Genomic DNA, 23,992 nt, shown 5'->3' with positions numbered 1-23,992 from the left:
AAAAGGTTATAGTATTTGATAAGACACTTGGAATATTATTTCTTTAATGTTTCCTATGGTCTTTTTTTAAAAAAAAAAACCACTTTTATTGAGGTATGGTTGACATGTTAAAAACTGTACATACTTAGCATATACACCTGGCTGAGTTTGGAGATAAGTATATATCCATGAAATCATCACCACAGTGTATGCCATAACGTACCCATCTTTTTCATTTTAGTGTTTAGTACATCAGTATTGCTCAACAGGTATTTTTCCTATGCTACTTGTATGCGAGTTTGTGGGGTTTTTTAGTAGTTTAATAAAGTACTTGTTTTTCTAATTTTTTAATTTGTCTGAAAATTTTCGTTGAAGTAGAAACTGAGTTAGAAAAAGAAGTGGAAAGTAATCATGATAATTTATTTAAAGATTTTTTACTAAATTTTTTTTGAGGATCCACTAAGTTTCTGTTTCTATTCTTTTAAAAAAAAATTTATCTTTTGCTTTCTTTTTCTAAATAGGAATTCAGAAATTGGTGTTAGCAGGAAGAATGGGAGAAGCCATTGAAACAACACAACAGTTATACCCAAGTTTACTTGAAAGAAATCCCAATCTCCTTTTCACATTAAAGTGAGTTTAATAAAATGTTATATTAATGATACATGTGTGTATTATATAATCAAAATTATTTTCATACTTTCAGATATTTGGATATAATTTTGTAATGTAGCCCCTTTAAGTGACAGGTTATAGAATGTGCTTCTGTGTCGAGGACTGTGGGCAGAAGGCAGCTGTTGCTTCGTGTTTGCACTCTGTCATTCTGTCCTGTGTCTAAGAATGTGAAAGTCTGACTTAGAAGATGGATGTCTATTTTTCCTCCTGTAAAGTGCCTTATAGTAAGTTTGGGGCATTTTAAAAAACTGTGGTAAAAATATACACAAAATTTGCAATTTTTGCATGTACAGTTTTCTGGTATTTACATTGTTTCTGGTACATTCACATTGTTTTTCAACCATCCCTTTCTAGAACTTTTTTCATTATCCGAGACTGAAACTTGGTACGCATTAAACACTGCCTCCCCATTCCTCTCTCTCCCCCCAGTTCCTGGCAACCACCGTTCTACTTTCTGTCTCTATAAATTTGAATTTGACTGCTCTAAATACCTCATATAAATAGAATCATAAAATATTTGTCCTTGGTAACTGCTTTGTCTCACTTAGCATAACGGGTGTACAAATATATGTTAGAGTCCCTGCTTTCACTTCTTTTGCATATACAGTCAGAAGGGGAATTGTTGACCATATGATAATTTTGTGTTTAATTTTTTGAAAATTAGTCCTCACAGTTCCGTAGCCCTGCACTGTTTTACATTCCCACCAACAGTGCACAAGAGTTCCAGTTTCTCCACATCCTCACCAACACTTGTTTTCTGTTTCTTTTTTTGTTTTTGTTTTTTTCATAAATAATAGCCACCCTAACTTGGCATTTTTTAATTGGTCGTATGAATCTTCGTTATTTTAAAATTCAGGTGTTATTAGGTTTAAGATTTAAACTCTTTAAGCACCAGAAATTCTAAGCCCAGTGTCAAAATTGTCTTGCTTTAGAATCAAAGTTTAAATGTGGCCTGTTTTGGTTAAGAGGGATGAGGAAACTTGGGGACTTAGGCTCTTATTTTGTATGTAGGTAAGTATGTATATAAAAGTACATGTTTATAAAGCAATTATACTCCAATAAAGATGTTAAAAAAAAGGTACATGATGTTCTTATGTACTGTTTGGTTTGCTTCCAAGTGCAAATATTATTTTGATTATTTTAGCTAAAAAAAATGAGGTCCATTTTGGTTTGTTTATTATAGCTACAGATAGATTTTCATTTTCTTAGTAAATCTTGATTAAAGGCGATAAAATGTCTTTTGCATTATACTCTCATTTTTCTGGAAAATTTTAAATTGATTCTAAGCAGTACAGTATATGGAACCATGTTTAGTGTTTTTAGCATACTATCTAAAGCCCACATTTACTGATAAAAATACAAGTTCTTAAAATATTTCCTTTCAGAAATCTGTTGCTATTAAATAAACAAACAGTAATTTGAAGATCATGTAAGTAAATTTTTCTTTTCTCTTTTTAGAGTGCGTCAGTTTATAGAAATGGTGAATGGTACAGATAGTGAAGTACGATGTTTGGGAGGCCGAAGTCCAAAATCTCAAGACAGTTACCCTGTGAGTCCTCGACCTTTTAGTAGTCCAAGTATGAGCCCCAGCCACGGAATGAGTGTCCACAGTTTAGCATCAGGCAAAGGAAGTGCTGCACATTTTTCTGGTGAGGTTCAGTCTTATGACGTTATCTTAAAATTTTTACCCTTCTTCGTGGTTTTGAACCAAAATAAAATTTTTTCAAAAATCTAGACATTTCTGCTAGGCGTTTGGTACATTTGTATACTTGATCTCAAGATGTTCTGGAGGAAAAATTGTGGGTGGGTCAGATTCATGTGTTTTTAGTACCAGGAAGTGACTTAAAGATGAGCTGTTTCTAAGAACAGGTTATTAACAGATCTCCATAAATGACGATCTCCACATTTGTATACTTGATCTCAAGATGTTCTGGAGGAAAAATTGTGGGTGGGTCAGATTCACGTGTTTTTAGTACCAGGAAGTGACTTAAAGATGAGCTGTTTCTAAAAACAGTTTATTAACAGATCTCCATAAATGAAGGGCAACATTCAAGTTGTCTCTAGAAATTAAAGCGGAGATATTTGGTCATGAGAAGGTAATTGTGTGTTTTAGGAAAGGATAACTGTAAAGGCGGTGACGTGGCTGTGGTGTCTGGAGCCACCGATCACCATACCCAGCCACCTAGCCCGGCTGCCTCTTGCTCACTCTTTCCCAGCCAAGCTGCCAGCAGGAGTCAGCTCTGCCTGTTCATTTCCTCCTATCCTTTTCTGGACTCACCAAGGCCTTTGATGTTCTCTTAATTAAAATTCTCTCCTTTCTTGGCTTTTATGACATCACTTCTGCAGGTTTATTTCTGATCCTTCTCAGTCCTTTTTCTTTGCTTGTCTCTTTAATTCTGTTTTTCCCAAGGTATTATGTTTCCTCTGTACATTTAACGTTCTAAAGCAGAAATCAAATACTGTTTCCTGTCCTTTCAAAGAGTAGAGCAACACCTTTGCGTTTTCTCACTCAGCATATACCTTTCTACGTTGCTGCCTCTCAGCCTGTTTACATCACCATCCTGTACAGTGTGCGTGATTCTCACGTTTGTGTCCTTAGGCACCACCCCTCCGACACCATGTGTCACGTCAGGCTTGGACAGATTCTTAGCCTCGGTGTACTCATATGTAAAATGGGGTTATGATAACTGGGCTTCGTGGGCGGGGGCTGGGGGGTTGTGAGGATTAAATGAGACCTATAATTAAGCCTTCAATAAATACAGGAGGAGATGACAGCTCACAATTAAGTAACCTTATGTTCTTTCAAAGAAGTTATCCATTTGTTTTCTATTTAAGTAGTCCATTGACTTTCCTGCATTATAAAAGTCTTAAATACATGATCAGAATATGGTACATCTGTTACAACCTTATGTGTTTGTTTCTATTTTTATAAAGTTTCTCTTTCTTTTTTCCCAGGTTTTGAAAGTTGTAGTAATGGTGTAATATCAAATAAAGCACATCAGTCATACTGCCATAGTAAACACCAGTCGTCCAGTTTGAATGTACCAGAACTGAACAGTATAAACATGTCAAGGTCACAGCAAGTTAACAACTTCACCAGGTAACGATATCCCTAGCTTTCGTGTTACTATAAGCAACCTTAATTATAGATGTCATCATTTTTAATAATTTGGAGAAATTGAGTTAGATGGTCCATAGTGGGGCTCTGAGAGTTCCCAAGCCCCCAGAGGTTAAAGGGGTGGGGAGTAAGTTCTCCAAAGCTTTCTGTTCTCCTAGAGTTCATGGAGGCTCATCCTTCTGTTCCTTCCCCTTCCTCTACGTCACTCTTCCCTCTAGTGGGGTGATAGGGACACATCCAGGTTCTGCATTTCATCTTCCTGCCACCGCAGACCCGTACAGGTGGTTACGTACATGCCACTTGTTATGGTTCTGCATTTCATCTTCCTGCCACCGCAGACCCGTACAGGTGGTTACGTACATGCCACTTGTTATGTTTCCATTAGTATATTTAACCTCTGCAGTTAACATTTGATACAGTTACAACTATTTTTTTTCTTTGTGTGTGGTTTTTTTGGTGTAAGTGTGTGAAGTGTTTCCTGAGTTCCAAATAACTAACTTTACAAAAAATATTTGTTGATGAGAACCTATCTTTAAGTAGCTTGCGTATAACAGACGGTTAAGTCATTTAGTAAAAATATACAGTGCGAGGAGAGTATTGAGAACCTGTTGGGTGTCAGACACTGCTGGGCATGGTCTCCACTCGAAGAGCTTTGAGAGAAGAGATGTCTCTCTCAGCATACTATGACATACTCAGGTTTACTATTCATGAAACCTGAAGGTTTCATTTGAATTGAATGCTAGTGTGTGACAGCAAGTTCTTATGGATTTTATCAATTTGATGTTGGTTTGGTCTTAGAACGTGAATTGATTGGTCACACTGCGTTTTGGGGGAATGTTTATCAGTGCAAAATTCTCCCATTGAAGGAGAGAGAACCTAATGTTTACCATGACTCTTAATGGAAATATGACTCTGGGGAAAGAAGTATGTGTAAAAATCTGTTTTCACAAATTTGGAGATTAATCAGAATTTCCAGGTTATCTGTCACAAATGACAAAAATGTACTGAAGTAATGGTATTGTGTGGTACAGGTGATAATGAAGTCCACAAAAATGGTATGAGAAGAACAGTAGGAAAACAGACTCTCTTGCAGAGGAGGTCAGGGTAGTCAGTAGAGATGACATAACTAGAAAATATAAGATTAGAATATTCTGAAAATTTTGTATGGAAATTTAAAAGATTAAGCCTTTAGTACATCATTGTACTTTATAGTATATTAGTACTTTATCATTGTTAGAGGGTTCTACCATAGTTTGAGGGTAGGATTGCAGTTTCTTCGTGAGTTTTTCTCTTAAATACTATCTTCATGGCAGGAAGTTGCTAAAGAGACCTATTATTACCTGAGTTGAGGGAAGCAAGCTTAACGGAAGGGGTTGATGACACAGCATCCTCTTTTGTGTGCAGTATAGAAGAAAGTAAGCTTTTAAACTGTCTTAAACTGTTAAGCAGTAACAGTTACTTTCTAGTTGGTAATGGCTTTCCTTACCAACGGTATTGTGAAGTAGGCAAAGATGGTATTAACTGTGAAAACCATTTTACAGATGTAGAGCTGAGTACCAGAGAAGTAAATGACTTTTTTTTTTTAAGGTCCATAATTAGTAACTAGTAAGTTGCAGAGCTGTGACTACTTCCTGGGATGTCTGACTTCTAGACTTGTGCCTTCTCCATTACCCCCCATCAGAAATGCTCTTCTCCCCGCCCTCCTTCTTCTCCCCCATCCTAACTTCTGTTCAAGCTGTAAAACTCAACTTCAGATGTTACCTCTTCCAGGATGTTTTCTTTGATTCATATCCCCGCCAAATGTTGTGTCACTCCTTGTGGAGCTTTCGTCACAGAACTGAGTCTCTGTACTATAATAACTTTATTAGCTTTTTCTAGGCTGTTCACTCCTGGAGGGCAGGGGCTGTTTCATTAAATCCTTAGCACCTAACACAGAGCATGGCCCAGAAGCTCTTAAATGTGTGTTGAATGAAAGTATCCCTCTCAAATATTATATTGGATTATGAAAAATGCACTTTAGTATATTAATAAGATCACTAAAAGCTACGATCTTAAGGATTTCCCTTAAATTAAACATTATTTTCAAAGTTTGATTTTTCTTATCAATTCTCAAATTTCATCAGGATACTAAACAAGCTTTTCTGACTGACAGGAATGTCCTGGGGCCATGGCCCTCTTCTTCCTAGATCTCTATGGGCCTTTTTACCCTGATAGGTCTTACGGATAGAAGTATGTATGCACCCACGCGCGCCCACACACCCAAGCTGTTAACCATTGGTTACCTTTGCTGGCATTATTACGCATAAGGTGCTTTTTGCTTATCTGCATTCGATGTTCTTTTTTTCCTACAAACATTGCCTTTTTAATGAGAAAAGATCATTTTTATTTAAATATTCTCTAAATTTTCATCAAACGTTTCCTTCTGAGCTGTATAATCATAACCTAGATCTTCATAGGAGAAATTTGGATGGTTAGATATTGTTGCTTGGGGTGTGGAAGGATCTGAAGGGCAAATATTGACGAGCTCAGCATGGAACTGTCGGCACATGCTATTCGTTCAGGCAGCGTGACGTAGGTGAGAATTGGCAATGCCCTAAGTATCTCCAGAGCAGTCTTTTAAAAATTAAGATGCAGCAAAAATACTTGAGAATCTTCACCAATAAGAAAGCCTGTGAGAGAAAAATAGTGTTGGGCGCTGGGAAGGTATGAAGGGATGAGACTGAGTAGTTTTGCAGGTTATTACTTGCCATTGAGAAAGAGTATATTTTTGAGTAGTGAGGACAAATGCCAAAACATCAAGGCTGTTAGTGAAAAAAGATAGTCTAGAAGCGAGTCGAGTATGAGGGTGGGGAAAGAGCTGAAGAGAGGTGGGTTCCAGGAGTAGTTTGAGAGGGAGGGTTTCCCTTACACGCTGCAAGTGCATGCTGGGGTGAGGGCCAGGGATTCTGGGGCAGGAGTTGATTAACAAAGAATGGAGAGCAGATCTGAGTTTGAAAAATAGTGGGAAATACGTGCTGAAAAACGATTTCTCCATATTGATCGGAAGTCATCAAACCACTACATTTTAGTCCACGTACTTTATCTCCAGGAGTACAGAGTTGTTAAAGGTCAGCTACAGATTGGGCTTTGAATACATTCAGGATGTAACTAAATACCTTTATTCCAGATTGCTGTTGCCTTGTGAAGTCAGTTTATACGTAGGCTCTGTAGTTGAGTAGTAATTTATTTTAAACTAAGCTGCAAGTATGCTATTTCTAAAATTAGGTTTGTTTTTTCATTTTCAGTAATGATGTAGACATGGAAACAGATCACTACTCCAATGGAGTTGGAGAAACTTCATCCAATGGTTTCCTAAATGGTAGCTCTAAACATGACCACGAAATGGAAGATTGTGACACCGAAATGGGTCTGCAGTGATATTTCTTACATTTTTAATAAAAAATGATGACTACAAGGTTATGTTTTTACTTGTACTGATTCACAGCTGATGAGCACAAATCAAATTTAAAGATGTATGTGCCATTGGATTTTACAGTGATACGTATTACTTCTCGTAAAATTTCTTGTGAGAGTGGGTTGCCAGAGAGGGTAGAGTTTAATTTTTTAGTATCTTCTTTGCTGAACTGTTTCTGCGCAACTGTAGTGCTTTCATTAATGTAGGAGTACTAACTTATTAGTGTTAAATATCCTTTAGGACAGCTAAGGTTGGAGATATGAAAAGTTTTTCTACCTATTTCAGTATAGCCAATAAAGGCCAAATGGGTAGAGATGATTTTGTAAGTTCTAATCAAACTTTCTTAAATTCATTCAATGTGAATATATGTGACTCTGCGCAGCCCAGCGCCTGGCAGATAGTAGGCGCCTGCATTTGACACCCCCTGGCTCCTGCCCCCTCAGAACATGTGGCTGACAGATACGTTCGCACACATAAGTTTACTTTGTTGACAACTTGTGCAGTAAATTGTACCGAAAAGTTCAACCATCAGCAAACTTTCCCATCAATTGGAGAGTGAAAATTATTGAAGCTTATACATTCTGATTTGTCAGAACGTTAGATTTCTTAGTATTTTGAGATTAAAGGTATTGATTCAGATTGCTAGAAACTACTTTATAAATGCAAACTTATTACACAACCACCTTGTTGTTGAGGATTGTGTGTCCAATGCATAATTCACTCTTTCAAGCAAGGAGTATGATTGAAAAGGCAGCCTAGCTTCACTCTATCAGGTATCAGCAAGCAACCTCAACATTCCAAGAGTCATTTGAGCATAGTGATTAAGAGCAGGAGCTCTAGAGCCGGATCACCTGGATTTGAATTCTGCAACTGCCACTTACTAGCTGTGTAACCTTGGACAAATTACTTAGGAGCTCTTTGCCTCAGTTTCTTCATCTGTAAAATGGGTATAATAATAACTGCCTCATAGCTGATCTGTAAAAAGCTAATAGCACAAAGTAAGTGCTTCGTAAACAGTAACTATTATCATTATCATTAGTGATTTATGATGTTGTTATTAGTGACTTATACTGTTTGTTATTGATCAGTGATTATTGTCAGTCAAGATATATACACTGTAAAATTTTTTCCTAAAAGTAGTATTTTTCTAAAAGTAGTATAATTAACCCTTTTGATGAGTATGTGGTGTCTTCTGTGTTTTTATTGGAGTCATTTAGTCTTTCTTACCTTCTATCTCTGTTCTTTGTCAGTTAAAGTAGCCTGAGAAGCACTACTTTTTTCTTTTTCTTTTTTTCATGTTGCTGTAGTTTTAGAAAATCGTGCTTATTATTAACCTTTCATAAAATTTTCCCTGAGACATATGTACATGCTAACACTGAAAGGTTTGTCACCTGACTTTCAACTGAAAGCTGGGTATTGGATCCTAGACTCTTGAGGCCTAGATAAAGTATACCTTTTAGCTACAAAGTTCCACATTAAATTAAAAATCTGCATATTTAGGTAAAATATTAGGAAGTAATTACTAAATGAAACGTCCAAAATGTTGTAAGCAGTTTATGTTCATTTCTCCATTGTACTCCAGATGTAAGGTAGTAAAATACCTGTTTGTTTTGCTTACAGAAGTTGATTCAAGCCAGTTAAGACGCCAGCTGTGTGGAGGAAGTCAAGCCGCCATAGAAAGAATGATTCACTTCGGAAGAGAGCTACAAGCGATGAGTGAGCAGCTGAGGAGAGAGTGTGGCAAGAACACAGCAAATAAAAAAATGTTGAAGGTAAGTTTGTTTTTCCTTGAAAACTTATAAATGTGTCAAAGGAACTAAAATGTAGTTTTGTAACACATTGAGCAACACTGGAATTCCTGTTGGGAACTTGGACGCGCGCCCCTCCCTGGCTTCCAGCCCGGCTGAGGGTGCGGACACGCGGCAGGGTTCGGCAGCCCGGCTCTACTGGACAGGCGCTGGACTTCTGTACAACATACAGATTAAATCTCAGTTCTGCCACTTACCAGTGTTGTGTGCCCCTTGTCAACTTGCTTTCTTAGTTTTCTCGGCTATAAAATTGGCAGAGTTATTAGGAGAAATGTGGGTGTGCTGATAAAACTATAAATTTGAGATATTTTTACTTTAGTAGAGATTGTTCAGGGTTGCAGCAAATTGAATGTATAACGTGTGGCTTTTCTTTTGAGATTGGTGAAGGGTTGGGTCATCTTTCACAGGGAAGAGATAAAACACGTCTTCAAGTCTCTTCTGGATTGATGTCTGCGCTGGATATAGTGAGATGGAGAAAATGGAAACAGTTCATTAAGTTAGCCACAGTTCTGTGTAGCAGTTAAAGATGGAGTTTTGCCTACCTTAAGTCAGCATTGCAGTTAGTGGTAGAGATGAGGTTTTTTTCATGTTCATAGAAGTCCCACCAGCCCTGTACACCTGTGAAACATGAACCTAGCCATTGTAGTTTTTTGTTTGTCCTGCACGAGGCTGGGCTCAAAGTTGGTTTGTTACAAATATCTTCTCCTGAATGTTTTGAAATAAGCCCAAAAAACGAAGGGGAGATGCACGTAGGCCTTTACACTGATGCTTGGGTATAGGAGAGGGCGAGACTCAAGACTCCTGCCATCCCTTCCTGACCTAAACTGAGAGAGGGCCAGCGAGCAACACGTAGTAGTGCTAAATATGGCATAAAATCAGTCCCCCCAAAAGAAACCCATCCCAGCTGCATGCACTGTAGCCTCAGTAGAGCACCTGTCTAGTCTAGGATGGGTTAAGAAGCCACGTATATACACCTCCAGATAAAAAGGCATGCATAACTTGATTTTTCCAGACTGGGAATTTTCATCATTATACAACTTTGAGAATCTTTTCTGATATCAACAGTGCTAAGAAACTTCTCAGGCTTTATTATTATTTCACATATCCAAAGCTGTCCATTTGGGAAACTTCTTTGCTAGGTACTGGGGTTGTTTTAGGGCAGTGGTTCTCAACCTTTTTGGTATCTAAACACTTTAAAAACTATTAAAGATTCCCAAAGGGCTCTTGTTTGTATAAGTTATATTTATTGATTTTACTCTACTAGAAATTAATACTAAAATTATTAATTCATTTTAAAATAAGTCGTTATTTTTCATAAGTGTTATTTTATCTTCCTAAAATAAACAAACAAAAATAGAAGAGTGGCCCTGCTTTACATTTTTGTAAATCTCTTTAATGCTAGGTTTAGTAAATGATAAGCTGGATTCTCATACCTGCTTCTGTATTCAGTCTGTTGTGATATAACACACGTGTAGCCTCTGGGAAACCCCACTGTATAGTTTTGAAAGAATGAGAGTGAGAAACGAGCAAGTAATATGTTAGTATTACTATGAAAATAGTTTTGCCCTCACAAGAGACCCTGAAAGGGTCTTCAACCCAGTTGTTCCTGGATCGTGCTTTGAGAACTGATGTTTTAGGAGATACTTGGGGATGTGAAATGTTTTTAAAAAAGAAATCATAGGCTTTTTTACCCTGGGTCATCTGACTCTGTTTTCTTGTTAATACTTTATGCTGATGGAGTATGATTTTATGTAGTCCCTTTGAAAATTTCACTCCATTGCTTATTCTTTGATTCTAATTTGCGTGAAGCACAGGAAGTGGCATTACATGGCCTGTCCTCAAAGATACTCCTTGATTATATATTGAATTAAGTGAAGATGTGATTCATCATCTAAAGAATGTGGATGGCTTTGATTTTGTACCTATGACTTCTGAGCAAATGCCACCTACTTCAAGAGATTGTCTTAACATTCTGAGCTGCTTCTCTCCCATTCCCCAAACTTATCTTGATCCAGGTAAGAGATAAGATGGGTGGCTGATCCAGCTTCTAAGCACCTAAAGAACAATGCTGGAGGATTGAGGGTAACACGAAGAGAACTTTTTTTTTTGCCCTGCTTGAGAAGGTTTAGAAATTACTGTTTTCTTTTATTCTTCACTTCAGGTCATGGGTGGTTGAAATGGGTTTTTTTATCTTTAGTTTTGTTTGAATTTGCACAGACTTCTGAAGCATGCATACATGTGTAGAGAGACAGGATTTGGTTAAGGCCGGCTTGAGACTTACCGAAGTTGCCGTAAGGTACACACGTGTTGTGCTTCCCCTCAGTCGCGGAGTAGCAGGCGCACCGCAGACCTTGGGGTAGCCCACCTGTGCTAAACACGGGCTGGGCGGCCTGCTGCAGCCGTGGTTCTCTTGACCTTTTTCTGACTTTCTTGGTCTTCCTTTCCTGTTTTCCTGTTGTCTTTGTTTTTGTTGCTTACCTGCCTGAATCTGCCAGTGGCTCCCGGGAGAGCCACCCGAATTGTTCAACAGCTGTTTACTGCGCTTGCGCAGAGCAGCAGGGCACCTGCTGGAGGGCCGGGAGAGTCAGGTTAGAGCGAGCAGCCCCAGCTGCAGGTAGCTCTCAATCTAGTAACTTTAGATGCACTCTGTTTAGAAACTGCTACAGAGTTTAAGCCAAGTGTAAGTACAGTTTGAGAATCCTACCTAAATGTCACACTTTGTCAGAAATTTTCCCACTGAGGTAATGTTTTTTCTAAAATAAAAAGTAACCCATAATACCATGATATTTAACAGGTATTTTCAGTTTTGTGCCTTCAATCGCATGGGCATATATTTTATCTGGTTGGTAAGTGTAGTTATCCTATTTGTATTGTTCTTATTATCATAAAAAATGTATTTCCAGTTTCTATGCGTTACTGACAATTATTTTTAAATGGCTACATGATATTCTAGTGTGTTGCTATATCAGTTTATTTAAGCATTGCTCTATTTTTAGATTTTCTATTTGCCTTTTAAAAAATGCTTTGAACACCTTTATACATGTATCTTTGTTTCTTCCTTAAAATTATTCCACTGGAATAAAGTCCTAGAAATAGAATTATTGAGTCAAAGGATACAATTATTGTGGCTCTTGCTACGTGTTGCTGCGTTGCTTTCCAGAAACGTCTACCAACTTAGCAGCAGTAATAAAGGGATGTGCCGGTGGCACTGATACCTTAATTCTACTTTAGTGGGTTTAACATGTATCTCAAAATTGCTTATTTGCATTTCTTTGGTTACTCTCACCAATTAGTCTTACAGCAGAATTTAAAACATTAAGGTTGCTTTGCTGATTTCATTCCCCTTGTAAAGAAAGATGAAGTTCTAGATATTTACTCCTGGGAACTTGATGGCATAAACCGGTTGTTGTTTTTTTAAGGGTTTTTTCAGTTTTCTTGCTTAAAGCTTCACTCTACTTGCAAGCTGTGCTTCATAGTGTTGTGTGATCCATCTAAAATCAAGTCTAATTCATATCACTCCGTTATGTAAAACTCTGTTGCCTTATTGGAAAAAATGGAAGCTTTTTAGTGTGATTTTTAGGGTGTTTTAGGATCTAAGCCCTTACCCATGGTTCCAGCCATGCCTTTTCTTCTTTCCAGCCTCAGTTTCCATGTAGCTTGAGCCTATATCTGTGATTGCTTCTTGTGACACAGTACACTCTGTTAATAAGCAATACACGGTACATCATTTACATGTCTGCCTTCCCCATAGGACTGTGTGAGTCCTCGAAACAGTGATGAGGTCCTGGTGGTCCCCGTCTGTGTCCAATAAATATTTGTTCAGCTATACTGAAAATATGGGGGCAAAATTTTAGACTTTTTTCCTCTTAATATTTAGATTGGTAATTAAAAGAAAGAAACTGTATCCTACTAAAAGAAGTACAGTACCGTGTGGTGGTAATCTCTCACTGCCTCAGTTCGCGTCTAAGATGGGCATAGTAGTAACCACCTCCTAAGGTTATTGTGAGGATTAAATGAGATGATACACATTAGCGCTTGAAACATTGCCTCACACAACATTAGCGCACAGTAAATTACTACCATCATTATCTTTTTCTGTGAATTTTGTTTTAAATGCTAGAAGGTGTATTTGACAGAATGGTCTTGATTTGACTTTTGGGACTACAGCATTTCACCTTTTTGGTAGCATGTCAGGATGTAGACGCAAGAGGATAGTTCTGTGCTTAAAATAATGATGTAGCAGTTATTCCTTGGACAGATTCTTTAGTCTGTCTTTTAAAATTCATGTGCGCTATAGGGATGGTACCTCATTAGATGGTTGTGGGGTGAATTAAGTCTTGAGCAAAGCTCAGTCTTTAGAAATAGCGTGATTAGAGTTAGCTTCACAGGATATCAGATATTAATCTTTCTCCATCAATAAATTTGGATTGGGGGGAACCAGAAGTAGAATCTAGTAGCTCTGTGAGATGCATAAAATATCTTAAATACTGTTAAGAAGCAGATCTTGCAATCAGCAGGTATATGAAGTTTTTTTTCTTCTCCTTGTATCTACTAGCACCTGTGAGTAGCTGCAGGGGATTCCAACTAGTGTAAGTTCTTCAAAGAACTTTCATTAATAACTGTGGCCAGAAGTTTCATGTGAATGAGATACTCAGCAGTGTAGGACAGTGGAGGTGCCCCGTGTATCCCTGTCTGTAGCCTCAGGCCGCACAGCTCTGCTTTACGGGCAGTTCTTCTCCAGTCATCACAACGTAGAGGCCAATTCAGATAAGAAAGGGCAAGAGCAGGCTTGACCAGGAAGCCTCACCCCCACTAATAAGATGGCTAGAGGGGTGCCGGAGCAGCTTCACGTTGGGAGGTGCTATTCTTTAGGAATTTGTCTTCCACGTTTGAACGAGCAGCAGTTTGAGTGTCGCGCTACTGAATTCACTGGTTTGGTTTCCCCAGCGCCTTTCCACGTGCCGTCTGAACTGGGAAGGTGTGCTGTGTCTACCTGTATCTGTATCTGTATCATAATGTTACTCTGGATTAGGGCATTGGCTTCTGGCAAAACGATAATATATCTTTTACTGAAAGAGTGAGCTGACATTACTAATTTTGTTTAGCTCAGTTAGTCCTCATAAACTCTGTGAAATAGGACCTTTCATAATCCCCATTATACAAATGATGATACTGATACTTAGGAAGGTTGTTCTTGCCAAAGGCCACTCTGGTGATGCAGCTTAACTTGAAGCCAATGTCTGAAACCACTGTAGTTATGTGCTTCCCACAGAAAGATGACAGGAAGACAGAGCCACCGTCTGAAAAGAAGACTGTGTGTCAGTTACTTCAGGAGGGGCAGCTTGAGGATGGCTGGAACTACTGAATGTTCCTGAAGCGGAGCCAGTTTAATGTTGTTGATTACTGAGTTTGAGAAGATGACGTCCAGTGAGATATGCCCAGTTCCCACGTGTGTTTAAAAAAATACATGGGCTGGTCCTAACCTTTTAATGTCAAATTCATATTAGTGGTCATAAATGTTTTCTCTTTCTCTTTACTTTAACCAGTAATATAGCCCATTCCACAGGAATTAAGTTTTTTCCATTTTTATTCTATTCTGTTCTGCATGTGTTGTAGGGATAAGGGGTAGATGATGAAAATGGCTGTTTACAAGAAAAATGAAAACAAATTAGGCTTTGCTGCATAATCTAATTGTTAAAAAATACATAGCCTCCTAGTCATAGGGGTAAATGGGCTTGTGTTAGTCTAGTGCCTTAAAGCCATATTTTTACCTTTCTCTCAACGTGTAATCATGGTGAGCACAGTCGCTGAACTGTTTGAATTAAAAACCAAATTGCTGTGTTTTCAACAGGATGCATTCAGTTTACTAGCCTATTCAGATCCTTGGAACAGCCCAGTTGGAAATCAACTTGACCCAATTCAGAGAGAACCTGTGTGCTCAGCTCTTAACAGTGCAATATTAGGTAAGTGAAGCCAGAAAGCACTTTAGCTAGTCTCTGGGGTATTTGAGATGGTATTTGTGCTGGCATTTATGTTTTGGTAAAATCATAAGGGAAATGTTTTCTACATTTAAAAAATTAAAATTACCTTAAAGTATAGAAAACTTCCTCTGGTATCTCAATCCCAGATTAAATAGATTCAAATGGAGTAAAAACAGGTATATTGGGGTGCATCTTGTAATTCTGGAAGACAGAAGTTTTTGTGTGAACGTGTACATAAGCATATCTGGCCCGAGCCACCTGTGTCACAGCTCCCACGGGGCTCGAGTGAGTGCTGTCAGCATCAACCCTTGGAGACACGTGACATTCTCATTGAAGTTCAGCATATTTAACTACATGCCCTTACCAAGTAAAAAAGGGAGGGAAGGGGAGAACAGCAGGCTTAGGCAGGGGGAGCACGAAGTGAGAAACTGGGATTTGCTGTCCCCTGGTTGGTTGCCATTCCTGTGAGCAACTCATTGCAAAGTAGGAGTGTGGTATTTATGTACTGAACAAATACTTTTTTTTTTTTTTAAACAGAGGACAATTTTTTTTTTTAATCTTTATTTATCCTTGGCCGTGTTGGGTCTTCGTTGCTGCACGCGGGCTTTCTCTAGTTGTGGCGAGCAGGGGCTACTCTTCGTTGCGGTGCGCGGGCTTCTCACTGCAGTGGCTTCTCTTGTTGCAGAGCATGGCCTCTAGGCACGCAGGCTTCAGTAGTTGTGGCTTGCGGGCTCTAGAGCACAGGCTCAGTAGTTGTGGCGTGCGGGCTTAGTTGCTCCGCGGCATGTGGGATCTTCCCGGACCAGGGATCGAACCCGTGTCCCCTGCATTGGCAGGTGGATTCTTAACCACTGAGCCACCAGGGAGTCCCCTGAACAAATACTTTCTATGTGAATTCAGTAACTGCACATTTTGTGCGTTTATATATAAACTACAGGGTTGATTGTTCACATAAAACTTTTCATATCTGGGCAGTTTTTCTCAGAGGTAGTTCAGATGAGAGCGATTTTTCACCTTTTTAGAATGTAATTCCTCAAGAAAAATGGGGACTACCAGTTTAGAAGTCTGTTCTGTGCTGTTTGGCCCTGTTAGGTTTATGTCTGAAACTATCTTAGATAGGATCAGTGTCACACAGAGAGACTTGTTGGAGTGAAGGCCAGGGCTCATGTGGCTGGAATGTAAAGGAAGCAGTTTAAAAGTATGCACGTTTGGGCCTTAATCTGCTTCTTTGTCCTTCTGAAATTCATTATTAATTCATGGTGTTATGGTCTAACACTGAAGTTCTGGAATAGTAGTAGTGTTTTTTGTTATACAAATTCAATGTGAATTTTCTTTGGGTAATGTGTATTTTCTTTGGTTATACGAAATTCATTTAGCTTTATTGGTAAAAATAAGTGTACTTAGTAGCAGTGCTGGGATCGTAGGGCAAATAATGGTTTACTATAATTGTCTTTTTGAAATGACTACATTATAGGTAATCATGAAGCCCTAAATTGCTTTGTATCTAGGTAAACACTCAGACTTCAAAAGAATTTTTGAAAAGTGAACAGTTTTCTTAAGACAGTTAAAAATCTTGGGTTCTCCAGGGGAATTAAAATTTTCAGTAGTAAATTGCTTAGGACCATTATCCAGGACATGTGTATTCTTACATGTTGTGCCATGTATTATGCAGTTCAGCTGTAAACAGTGCTTAAACTATATTAAATGTATATAATTCTTGCAAAAGTAATGAGACCTAAATTGCTGTGGGTGTGTGTGTGCACATTTATAAACTGTGCTGTATTACACAGCTTCACCTCTAAATAGTGCTTCAAGTTATAGGATCTGTAATTCCTGTGAGTTTCACATGCTAAAGAAATTTAAAGATGCTTACAGATGTGCCTCCCTCGGCCAAAATAAAACTGTAATGTGCTTACCTCTGAGCAAGGTTACTTCCCTGTGAACCTTCAAGAGATATTTTTGAAAGGATGGTTTCCTTTTCATTGTTTATTGTTATGTTGATTTTGTGTAAAAATTAAATTGTTCCTGAGGCAGAGTTAGTTTATAAAGTCATTCCTGCTTAGAGTTGACCAAAAAATGTATCACCATCAGAATTTAGCTGAAGAGCATCTTGCCAGAGAAGAGCTAGTACTTGAATAATCTTAACCCACAGACCACTTTTCACCAGCGTGTGCATCTTTTCTTGCGTTATCTGTATTCTAATATTCTTCATCCTGTGTTACTTCCCCTTACACCTTAAGTCCGGAACCTGCTCCCTTTATTTCTGCCTCATCCCTTCCGGAACTTCTCTTTCTCCCACCGCTATGTGCAGCCTCAGAACCAACCACATGGAGCCTTAACCAGCCCTGGATCACTGTTCTTGCCCTGCTGTCAGCTGTGCCTACAAGGACTGATTAGTAATTTTACTAACTGGGAATCTGCCTAAAATTAAAATTTGGACACCTGCACACAAGGAAAAGTTATCAGCTTCTATGGGTTTGGTCACTTTTATCATTAGTCCAGTTTTTCATTTCTGGCAAAGAATGAATTTTGCTGATGGTTACATTTGTACTACAGCTGTCTGACAAATGTCTGGTAGGTAGGACCCTGAAAATTCCATTTAATGGTGATTTTTACAGATGTTTATCCTATCAATTGTAAATTAACTCCTCAGACTATAGGGTCGTTGGGCTCAGTTGTCTCTCGTGGTCACCATCACCACCTGCTCCCTTACCAACCCAAATGACATTCACCAACATGCCGTGGAAAGGATTCGGCAGCCTCTGTTGGGTCCTGTTCCCAGAAGGGGAAGAATCCATCAGTGAAACTTGTACCGAAAACCTGGTGCCGTTTTCTTTGGTAATGTCAATTGACCTTGGAAAAACAGAAGGGAAATACTAAATACTCCTTACTCCCCACTGCAAACATTAGATAATTACATCGTTTCCATCATAGTAAATGTGGAAGTTTTTGAGTGTCTAACACCTTGAAAGTCTAATTCTGCAAGAATTTTTTCTTATTACTTGAATACCCAGTAACCATATTACCTTGTCAGCGTAGATGTCCAAGGCATGTGCTGTTTGCTTAAAAACCACCTTTGCTAGCTAGGTAGTTAAGAGCAGTATAGACATCGGTAATTTTGTAAGTAATGCTGTATTTTCCTGATTGAGAGACGTTGTTTGAAATGTATTGCTAATTGCTATTTCCATTTTTAATCATTTTTCCTCAGAAACCCACAATCTGCCAAAGCAACCTCCACTTGCCCTAGCCATGGGACAGGCCACACAGTGTCTAGGACTGATGGCTCGATCAGGAATTGGATCCTGTGCTTTTGCCACAGTGGAAGACTACCTACATTAGCTATGCATTCACGGAGCTCACACTTATATTGTGGCATATAGTCAACATGGAAGTAGACCAGTTCTGCTGATTTGAAATTTAGATTTTTTAAATTATGTACTGGGGACAGGTTTTTGTTGCTTTACATTGCTTCCTAGTTTACAGCATGATGCAAATGATTTTCTAACTTAGTGTTAGGAGAAATTATTTTCCATCTTTAACCTCTTAGTTGTCTAAGAGTTAAATATTACTGAATTTCAGACGTTCAAATTGATCATCACAAATCCTTTAAAACAATTACCTAAAAGAAACCAAAAAATCCTGCCTTCTTTGTTGGGGGGAGAGAGGGGGGAAGGAAACGGAACAAGTTGTGTTTGTGTTAGCATGTGGGTGATGTAAACTTCAAATTGGGAGGTGTTCTGACCCCCGCTCCCATGTAAGCAATTCAATCAGTGTAACTTGCAAAATGCATAAACATCTGACAGTTTGAATTTATAGTGTTGATGGAAGAAATCATTTTTAATGTGTACTGTAAAACTTGAAATACTCAGGAGCTGAGTGAATATGTTTGTTGCTACTTACAATCCCGACCTGTTAAGTCCCAGTAGTTTTGTTTTAACATGGTCTTTTTCAACTTTGTTTCCTGTTTAACTACAGAGACTTCTGTTGTAGACTCACAAGTTTAACTGTTGTATTATAACAGTATTACATGTCAACAGTGTGGTCATGACCTTTATTTATATAAAAACCAAATATTTAGTCAATTTACCGTGTCTTAATTTAATCTTTGTACACCTTCCATTTTTAAGTGCTTAAATGAGTACTATATTGCAATAAAAATGTAGTGATATAATTAACCAGCCATTAAAAATTTACTTCTACAGATACTAGAGTGTCAATTGAATTTATATTAGGTACTGGCATACTTCTCACGATTAATATAAAGTTAGAACAACTAAAATGAGTGGTTGCTACTATAAATCTGAGTTCTGCAACCTCAGACTGCCTTGAGTTTACTGGCCTCTGTGGATTAGGGTCAAACCCGATACTACGGGTGATACAGAAAGAAAGCAGGAAATGAATCTTCTTGTTTTCACAATCATAATATGGCATGTGACTTGCCATTTTTACAGCAAACTAACTCCCAAACTGGTTAAAAGTAAAACATAAAAACAAGCTGTTCAACAGGATACCAACCAACCATGTCCTTTGGTTTGGTAAACCTTCTTTTAAAAAAGAACAGATTATCTAGCTACACTTAGATACTGCACTCTTCCTCGTATTCTGTGAAATTCTCATCAATAGCACAAAAATATCCAAGAAACTAAAGCATCTGAGAGCTGTAGTGGAAGACTTTTCCTGCCACACACCCTGCAGGGGAGGGGGGAGGGGTAGCAGAGGAGCCCTACTGGTGTGGGCACTGCTTGTGTTCAGTAAAATGGGTAAACAATTATAAAAAGAAAGGAAAACAAGTCCTTTTAAACTGCTTTTTCTTCCAGGATGCTCAAAGACTATAAGGCACAATTACTTATACTCCATGGATGACATGTGACTGGGTACTACCCCAAACAGACTTACGATTTTTATAATGACCCTCTAAAATGATTTGTAAGTCTTTTATTAATCTTTTCAGAAAAATTAAATGCTCTAAACTAAAAATTTATAAGTTCTGTACATACAAAGTCCTCGTTCTTCATTTAGCTTTGATTTACTTCTTAGAAGTTTTCATCTTTATGACCATCCAACGTCTTTTAAACCTCTTGGCATTTTGTTTTTTCTGGGATGCTAGAATAGAAGGTTTTGTGCAGTTAAGAATAATAAAGAGATAAAATCCCCAAGAAACAATTCCAAATTTTCTAGTTAACACATGAGTGTAAATATTAAAATTAGGTACATGTGCATACATACTACACTGACCTATTCTTCAGAAGCAAGTTTAAAATAGTAATAGAAGCCATTGTAAGAAAAACATCGATACTGCATGAGTATTTACTATCTCCTTAAAAAAGAACATCTTTCAGGGACTTCCCTGGTGGTCCAGTGGTTAAGACTGTGCTCCCAATGCAGGGGGCCCGGGATCGATCCCTGGTCAGGGAACTAGAGCCTGCACGCGCAACTAAAGATCCCACACGTGGCAGTGAAGATCCCACGTGCCGCACGCAACTAAGACCCAGCACAGCCAAATAAACAAAAATTTTTTTTTTTAAAGAACATTATTCAATATATAAAACTATCAGATTCAGAGAATAAAGCTGAATCTTACCCCAAGCATTATTCAAAAACTGGGCTGCGGCCTTTTTCACCGGTAACCTCTTGTTGTCAAGAGACAGGAACTTGTTTACTAGGAAAGAGAATTATTTATCATTGCTTTGTTTAACTTGCAGTTAAAAGGGAGAAAAATAGTCCATAAAGAAATTACCAGTAGTTCTGTTGGTTCCAGGACCATATAAACAATTTTGTATGAAGGCTTTGGCCGCTTCTTGCCTTGAATCTCTCAAATCTTGGTCTTTCAGCCTTACAGCCAAGTAGCTTTTATTCTGGCTGGTAATCAATACGAAAGGTCAAAATGAGGCAGTGCTTATTTTCAAAATAAAGTATTTTTGTTAGTTGACTCAAATAGTGGAAAACAATATCCCAAGTCCTAATTTTGTATATGCACGGGTAAGATGATAAAACTGAATTACAGGACTATTTTACAAGTAATGTTTACATCTTAGTAGAGCAAATAAATATTTTTTTAAATATAAATACCAAAAACTTTCCACAGAGGATCCAATCTGAAACTGCTACTAATTAAGCCAATACTCTCCTCCAAAGGTCTTTACATCCTACACACAAAAAAAGAAGACTCTTCTTACCCAACAGTCTGTACTTTTTGCACTTTTTCTTTAGCTTTCTTTGAGTCACTTCCTTTCTCACATTCTTCATTTTTCTTTTGCAAATTCACTAAAACATTGAGTTATATTTCTAATTAGCATTGGTGTAAAAATAAATCAGGAACACATACTGGAGTTCACTTTAAATACCCACTGCACACCAGTGTGTGGTTTTTATTTGTAAGAAATAAGCTACAACTGGCAGGCCTGTTCCCATGCTCTTTCTAAGGGTCAGTAACATTTGACTGCAAATATCTGCAAATGCAGTTGACACTTAATGAGAAGTTATTTAAATTAGAATAGTTCATACCTTCTTTCAACTTTGCGGGTGATTTCTTCACACTAAGGAAGAACAAGAAGAACACTAATTGGGATGGCAGAGAGCAAAGGTGACTCAACCTGTTACAAAATTTCATCTGGTTTTACAAATAAGATACCCCTCCCCCCCCCTTTACTACCACCATTCTCAGTTTTTACTTAGGCTCTTTAGAAAGAAAGAGTCTCTCCCCAGTGAACTGACAACTCAAAATCAACAAACTATACTAGGTTGGGAATATCTTCTCAGAATTTAAAATCTGAAAATATATTAGCAGGCTTCCAAAGCAGACTGTTGTGGTTAACAGAGTTAAAGTGAAATATTTAAGAATTATATAGTACAGTATTTGAAATACAAAGTGAAAGGTGGTAGGCCTGCCTCACTTTATTTGGAGAGATCTCGAAGCATTAATTGAACAATTTAGACACAAACGAGGATAGAGACAAGAATTTATAGCCTCAAGAAGTGCGGTCTAATGGAGAGAAAGACAAATGGCAAAATACAATGAGATATCTACACAGAAGCACTTGCACACTGGAAAAGCTCGATGGTGGGGCGAGCGATGGGGTAGAGGGAGTGAGAGAAGACAGGTGACATCTGGACTTGGTTTTGAAAGGTGAAAAGGACTTTGTCACCGTGATGTATCCAGAAACCGAGTAACTCTGGAAAAAGTTCTTTTACTGAAAATTTGAGAACCACTGTCCTAAGTCAAAGATGCAGGGCTAAACTTCTAAACTGAAAGCAGTAAGAGGAGATAAGGGGGAATGGGGAGGGGGGAAAGCAAATATTTAGAAATGTAAATTAAGTATGGTTTGATTGATTCCCTGGCACAGATGAGGAAAAGTAGCTTTAAACGTGCAGTGGATGTCAGAGCTGCTAAGTGAAATGGGGAACGAGGAGGGAGGCCAGGTTAGCAGCAGATAGGGCAAGTATGGGACAAGCTTGAGTTTTAGAAGCCTATGGATAATTGCCTGCTACTCCACTAAAGGATAAATTTCAAAACACTGTTTTATTCACACCATCTATCCTACCCCTAGTACAATGACAGTGGCCCACAACTTATTGAATGAACACACTGGGATCAGCAACTCAGAAACTAGTTACCTATGGGGAAAACAACAAACATTATAAAAACCAGAAGACTGAAAAGAAGTGGAATATTTCCCTCAACCTGTCTCGCCAAATTCAAATACTGTGTAGCTTTTTAATTTAGACTTTACAATTTCTTCAGTTATTTGAGTTCAAATAAATGTACCAATATGTAATTCAAAGACTGTATGCAGGCAAGTAATAAAACGAGATCCATTACTTACCTAGTTTGTGAAGCTGTAGTTAACTTCTCTAGAATAGTATCTGGAAGAAGTTTTCTTTTCTTAAAAACGTTTTAAAAATCAATTAAAAGTGAGGTACACGACAGTATGCCCTGGATTGCTTTTAAAAGTTACCATTTTAAGGACAGCCCTACCTCTAGGCAAATAAATGAATTGGGCTGAACACCGCCCTCCACTATCTCTAAGCTGTGGGAAGACTGGGACCAAGCATCTCAGAAACTATTCCACATTCTTTGGAAGATGTGAAGGCTGGAACCCTCAGGTCACTATCATACACTGGAAGCAGTTAATATCACGTCCATATGGAGTCAGTTCTGTGGCCAATCTGCTAAACAGCAGAGAGCACGTCAATCATCCTCCATGTTGGAACGGCCCTTAGTTTCCAATGCACTTAATTCTCACGGCGACCCAGTTTCAAATAAACTACTTCCGCCGAGCGTCAGAGGTGGGGCTGACCCTACGATTTCAGGTTCCCACTTCTTCCCACTCCCTTTTTCAATCGGTGGACAGCAAAGAGCACAAGCACCTTGTCACTGTAGTCAGAAGAAAATATTAGCGACTTTCCTCTACCCCACATCCTAGCAACTTTGAATTCTACCCCGAGCCGTGTTGTGAAACGCCGCCCTCCCCTCCAACCTTCTGTTCGATGAACAACTCCTCGCGTCGCTTCCTCTTCTCCTTCAGAAGCGTTTTATCCCTGGGAGAAAAGGCGACAAGTCAGTGCGGGCAGGGACGAGCGGGATGGGAAGGGGCGCTTCTCCCCGCCCGGCCGCGGGCTCCGAACCTGCGCACGGTCTCGCGAACTCGCCGCTCCTCTTCTTTCGCTTCCGCCTGAGCGCTGGCGAAAGTCAGCTCCTCCGGGGCCTCGTCGTCAAGCTCATCGTCCCCTTCCTCGTCTTCCTCCAGCGGCTCGGCAGCCGCGCCGCTGCTCGGCTGCCCGAGCAACAGGCCGTGCTCCGCCTCCTCCTCCGAGGCGGGCTGGCCCTCGTCCACCATCGCCGACGCCGAAACCGGAGCGCGGGACGCGCGCGGTCTGAGCTGCACCATGACCCAAGCTGCGCCCGACCTCTGACCCGGAATCAGCACGCAAGCGGAGCGTGACGTAAAAGGCAGGCGCCGCGGGTTCTGTCGCCCTCTGC

The 23,992-nt window shown here is 39.0% G+C and overlaps 2 protein-coding genes across 3 annotated transcripts in view; one reads left to right on the top strand and one right to left on the bottom strand.

Moving 5' to 3' along the window:
* Positions 1-19,865, top strand: part of RANBP9 (RAN binding protein 9) — a gene marked incomplete at its 5' end in the record, with an annotated part of 90,158 nt that extends 70,293 nt beyond the window's left edge. The window contains 7 exons of the mRNA XM_082664141.1: positions 501-609; positions 2,110-2,300; positions 3,607-3,751; positions 7,054-7,175; positions 8,844-8,995; positions 14,883-14,994; positions 18,221-19,865. Coding sequence (XP_082520267.1) covers positions 501-609; positions 2,110-2,300; positions 3,607-3,751; positions 7,054-7,175; positions 8,844-8,995; positions 14,883-14,994; positions 18,221-18,351 — 962 coding nt within the window. The 3' untranslated portion in view covers positions 18,352-19,865. The remainder of the gene's footprint in view (positions 1-500; positions 610-2,109; positions 2,301-3,606; positions 3,752-7,053; positions 7,176-8,843; positions 8,996-14,882; positions 14,995-18,220) is intronic.
* Positions 15,403-23,936, bottom strand: NOL7 (nucleolar protein 7). Of its 2 annotated transcripts, XM_082664143.1 has the most exons (9): positions 23,638-23,936; positions 23,490-23,550; positions 22,836-22,894; positions 21,517-21,548; positions 21,189-21,276; positions 20,750-20,871; positions 20,594-20,671; positions 20,010-20,115; positions 15,403-17,865 (listed from the first exon to the last, which is right to left on the bottom strand). In XM_082664143.1, the coding sequence occupies exons 1-8, from the start codon at positions 23,898-23,900 to the stop codon at positions 20,039-20,041; spliced, it is 780 nt and encodes a 259-aa protein (XP_082520269.1). In that variant the 5' UTR covers positions 23,901-23,936; the 3' UTR covers positions 15,403-17,865; positions 20,010-20,038. The 2 variants fall into 2 exon arrangements, with proteins under 2 accessions (XP_082520269.1, XP_082520268.1); XM_082664142.1 differs by lacking the exon at positions 15,403-17,865 and having other exon boundaries at positions 19,933-20,115; positions 23,638-23,935.
* Positions 23,937-23,992: the final 56 nt, after the last annotated feature.

Source organism: Grampus griseus (genome assembly GCF_964374135.1).
Source record: "Grampus griseus genome assembly, chromosome: 10".
Lineage (NCBI taxonomy): Eukaryota > Metazoa > Chordata > Mammalia > Artiodactyla > Delphinidae > Grampus > Grampus griseus.
The sequence above is the reverse complement of the archived record's forward strand: the minus strand, read 5'-3'. Positions and strand labels throughout refer to the sequence as shown.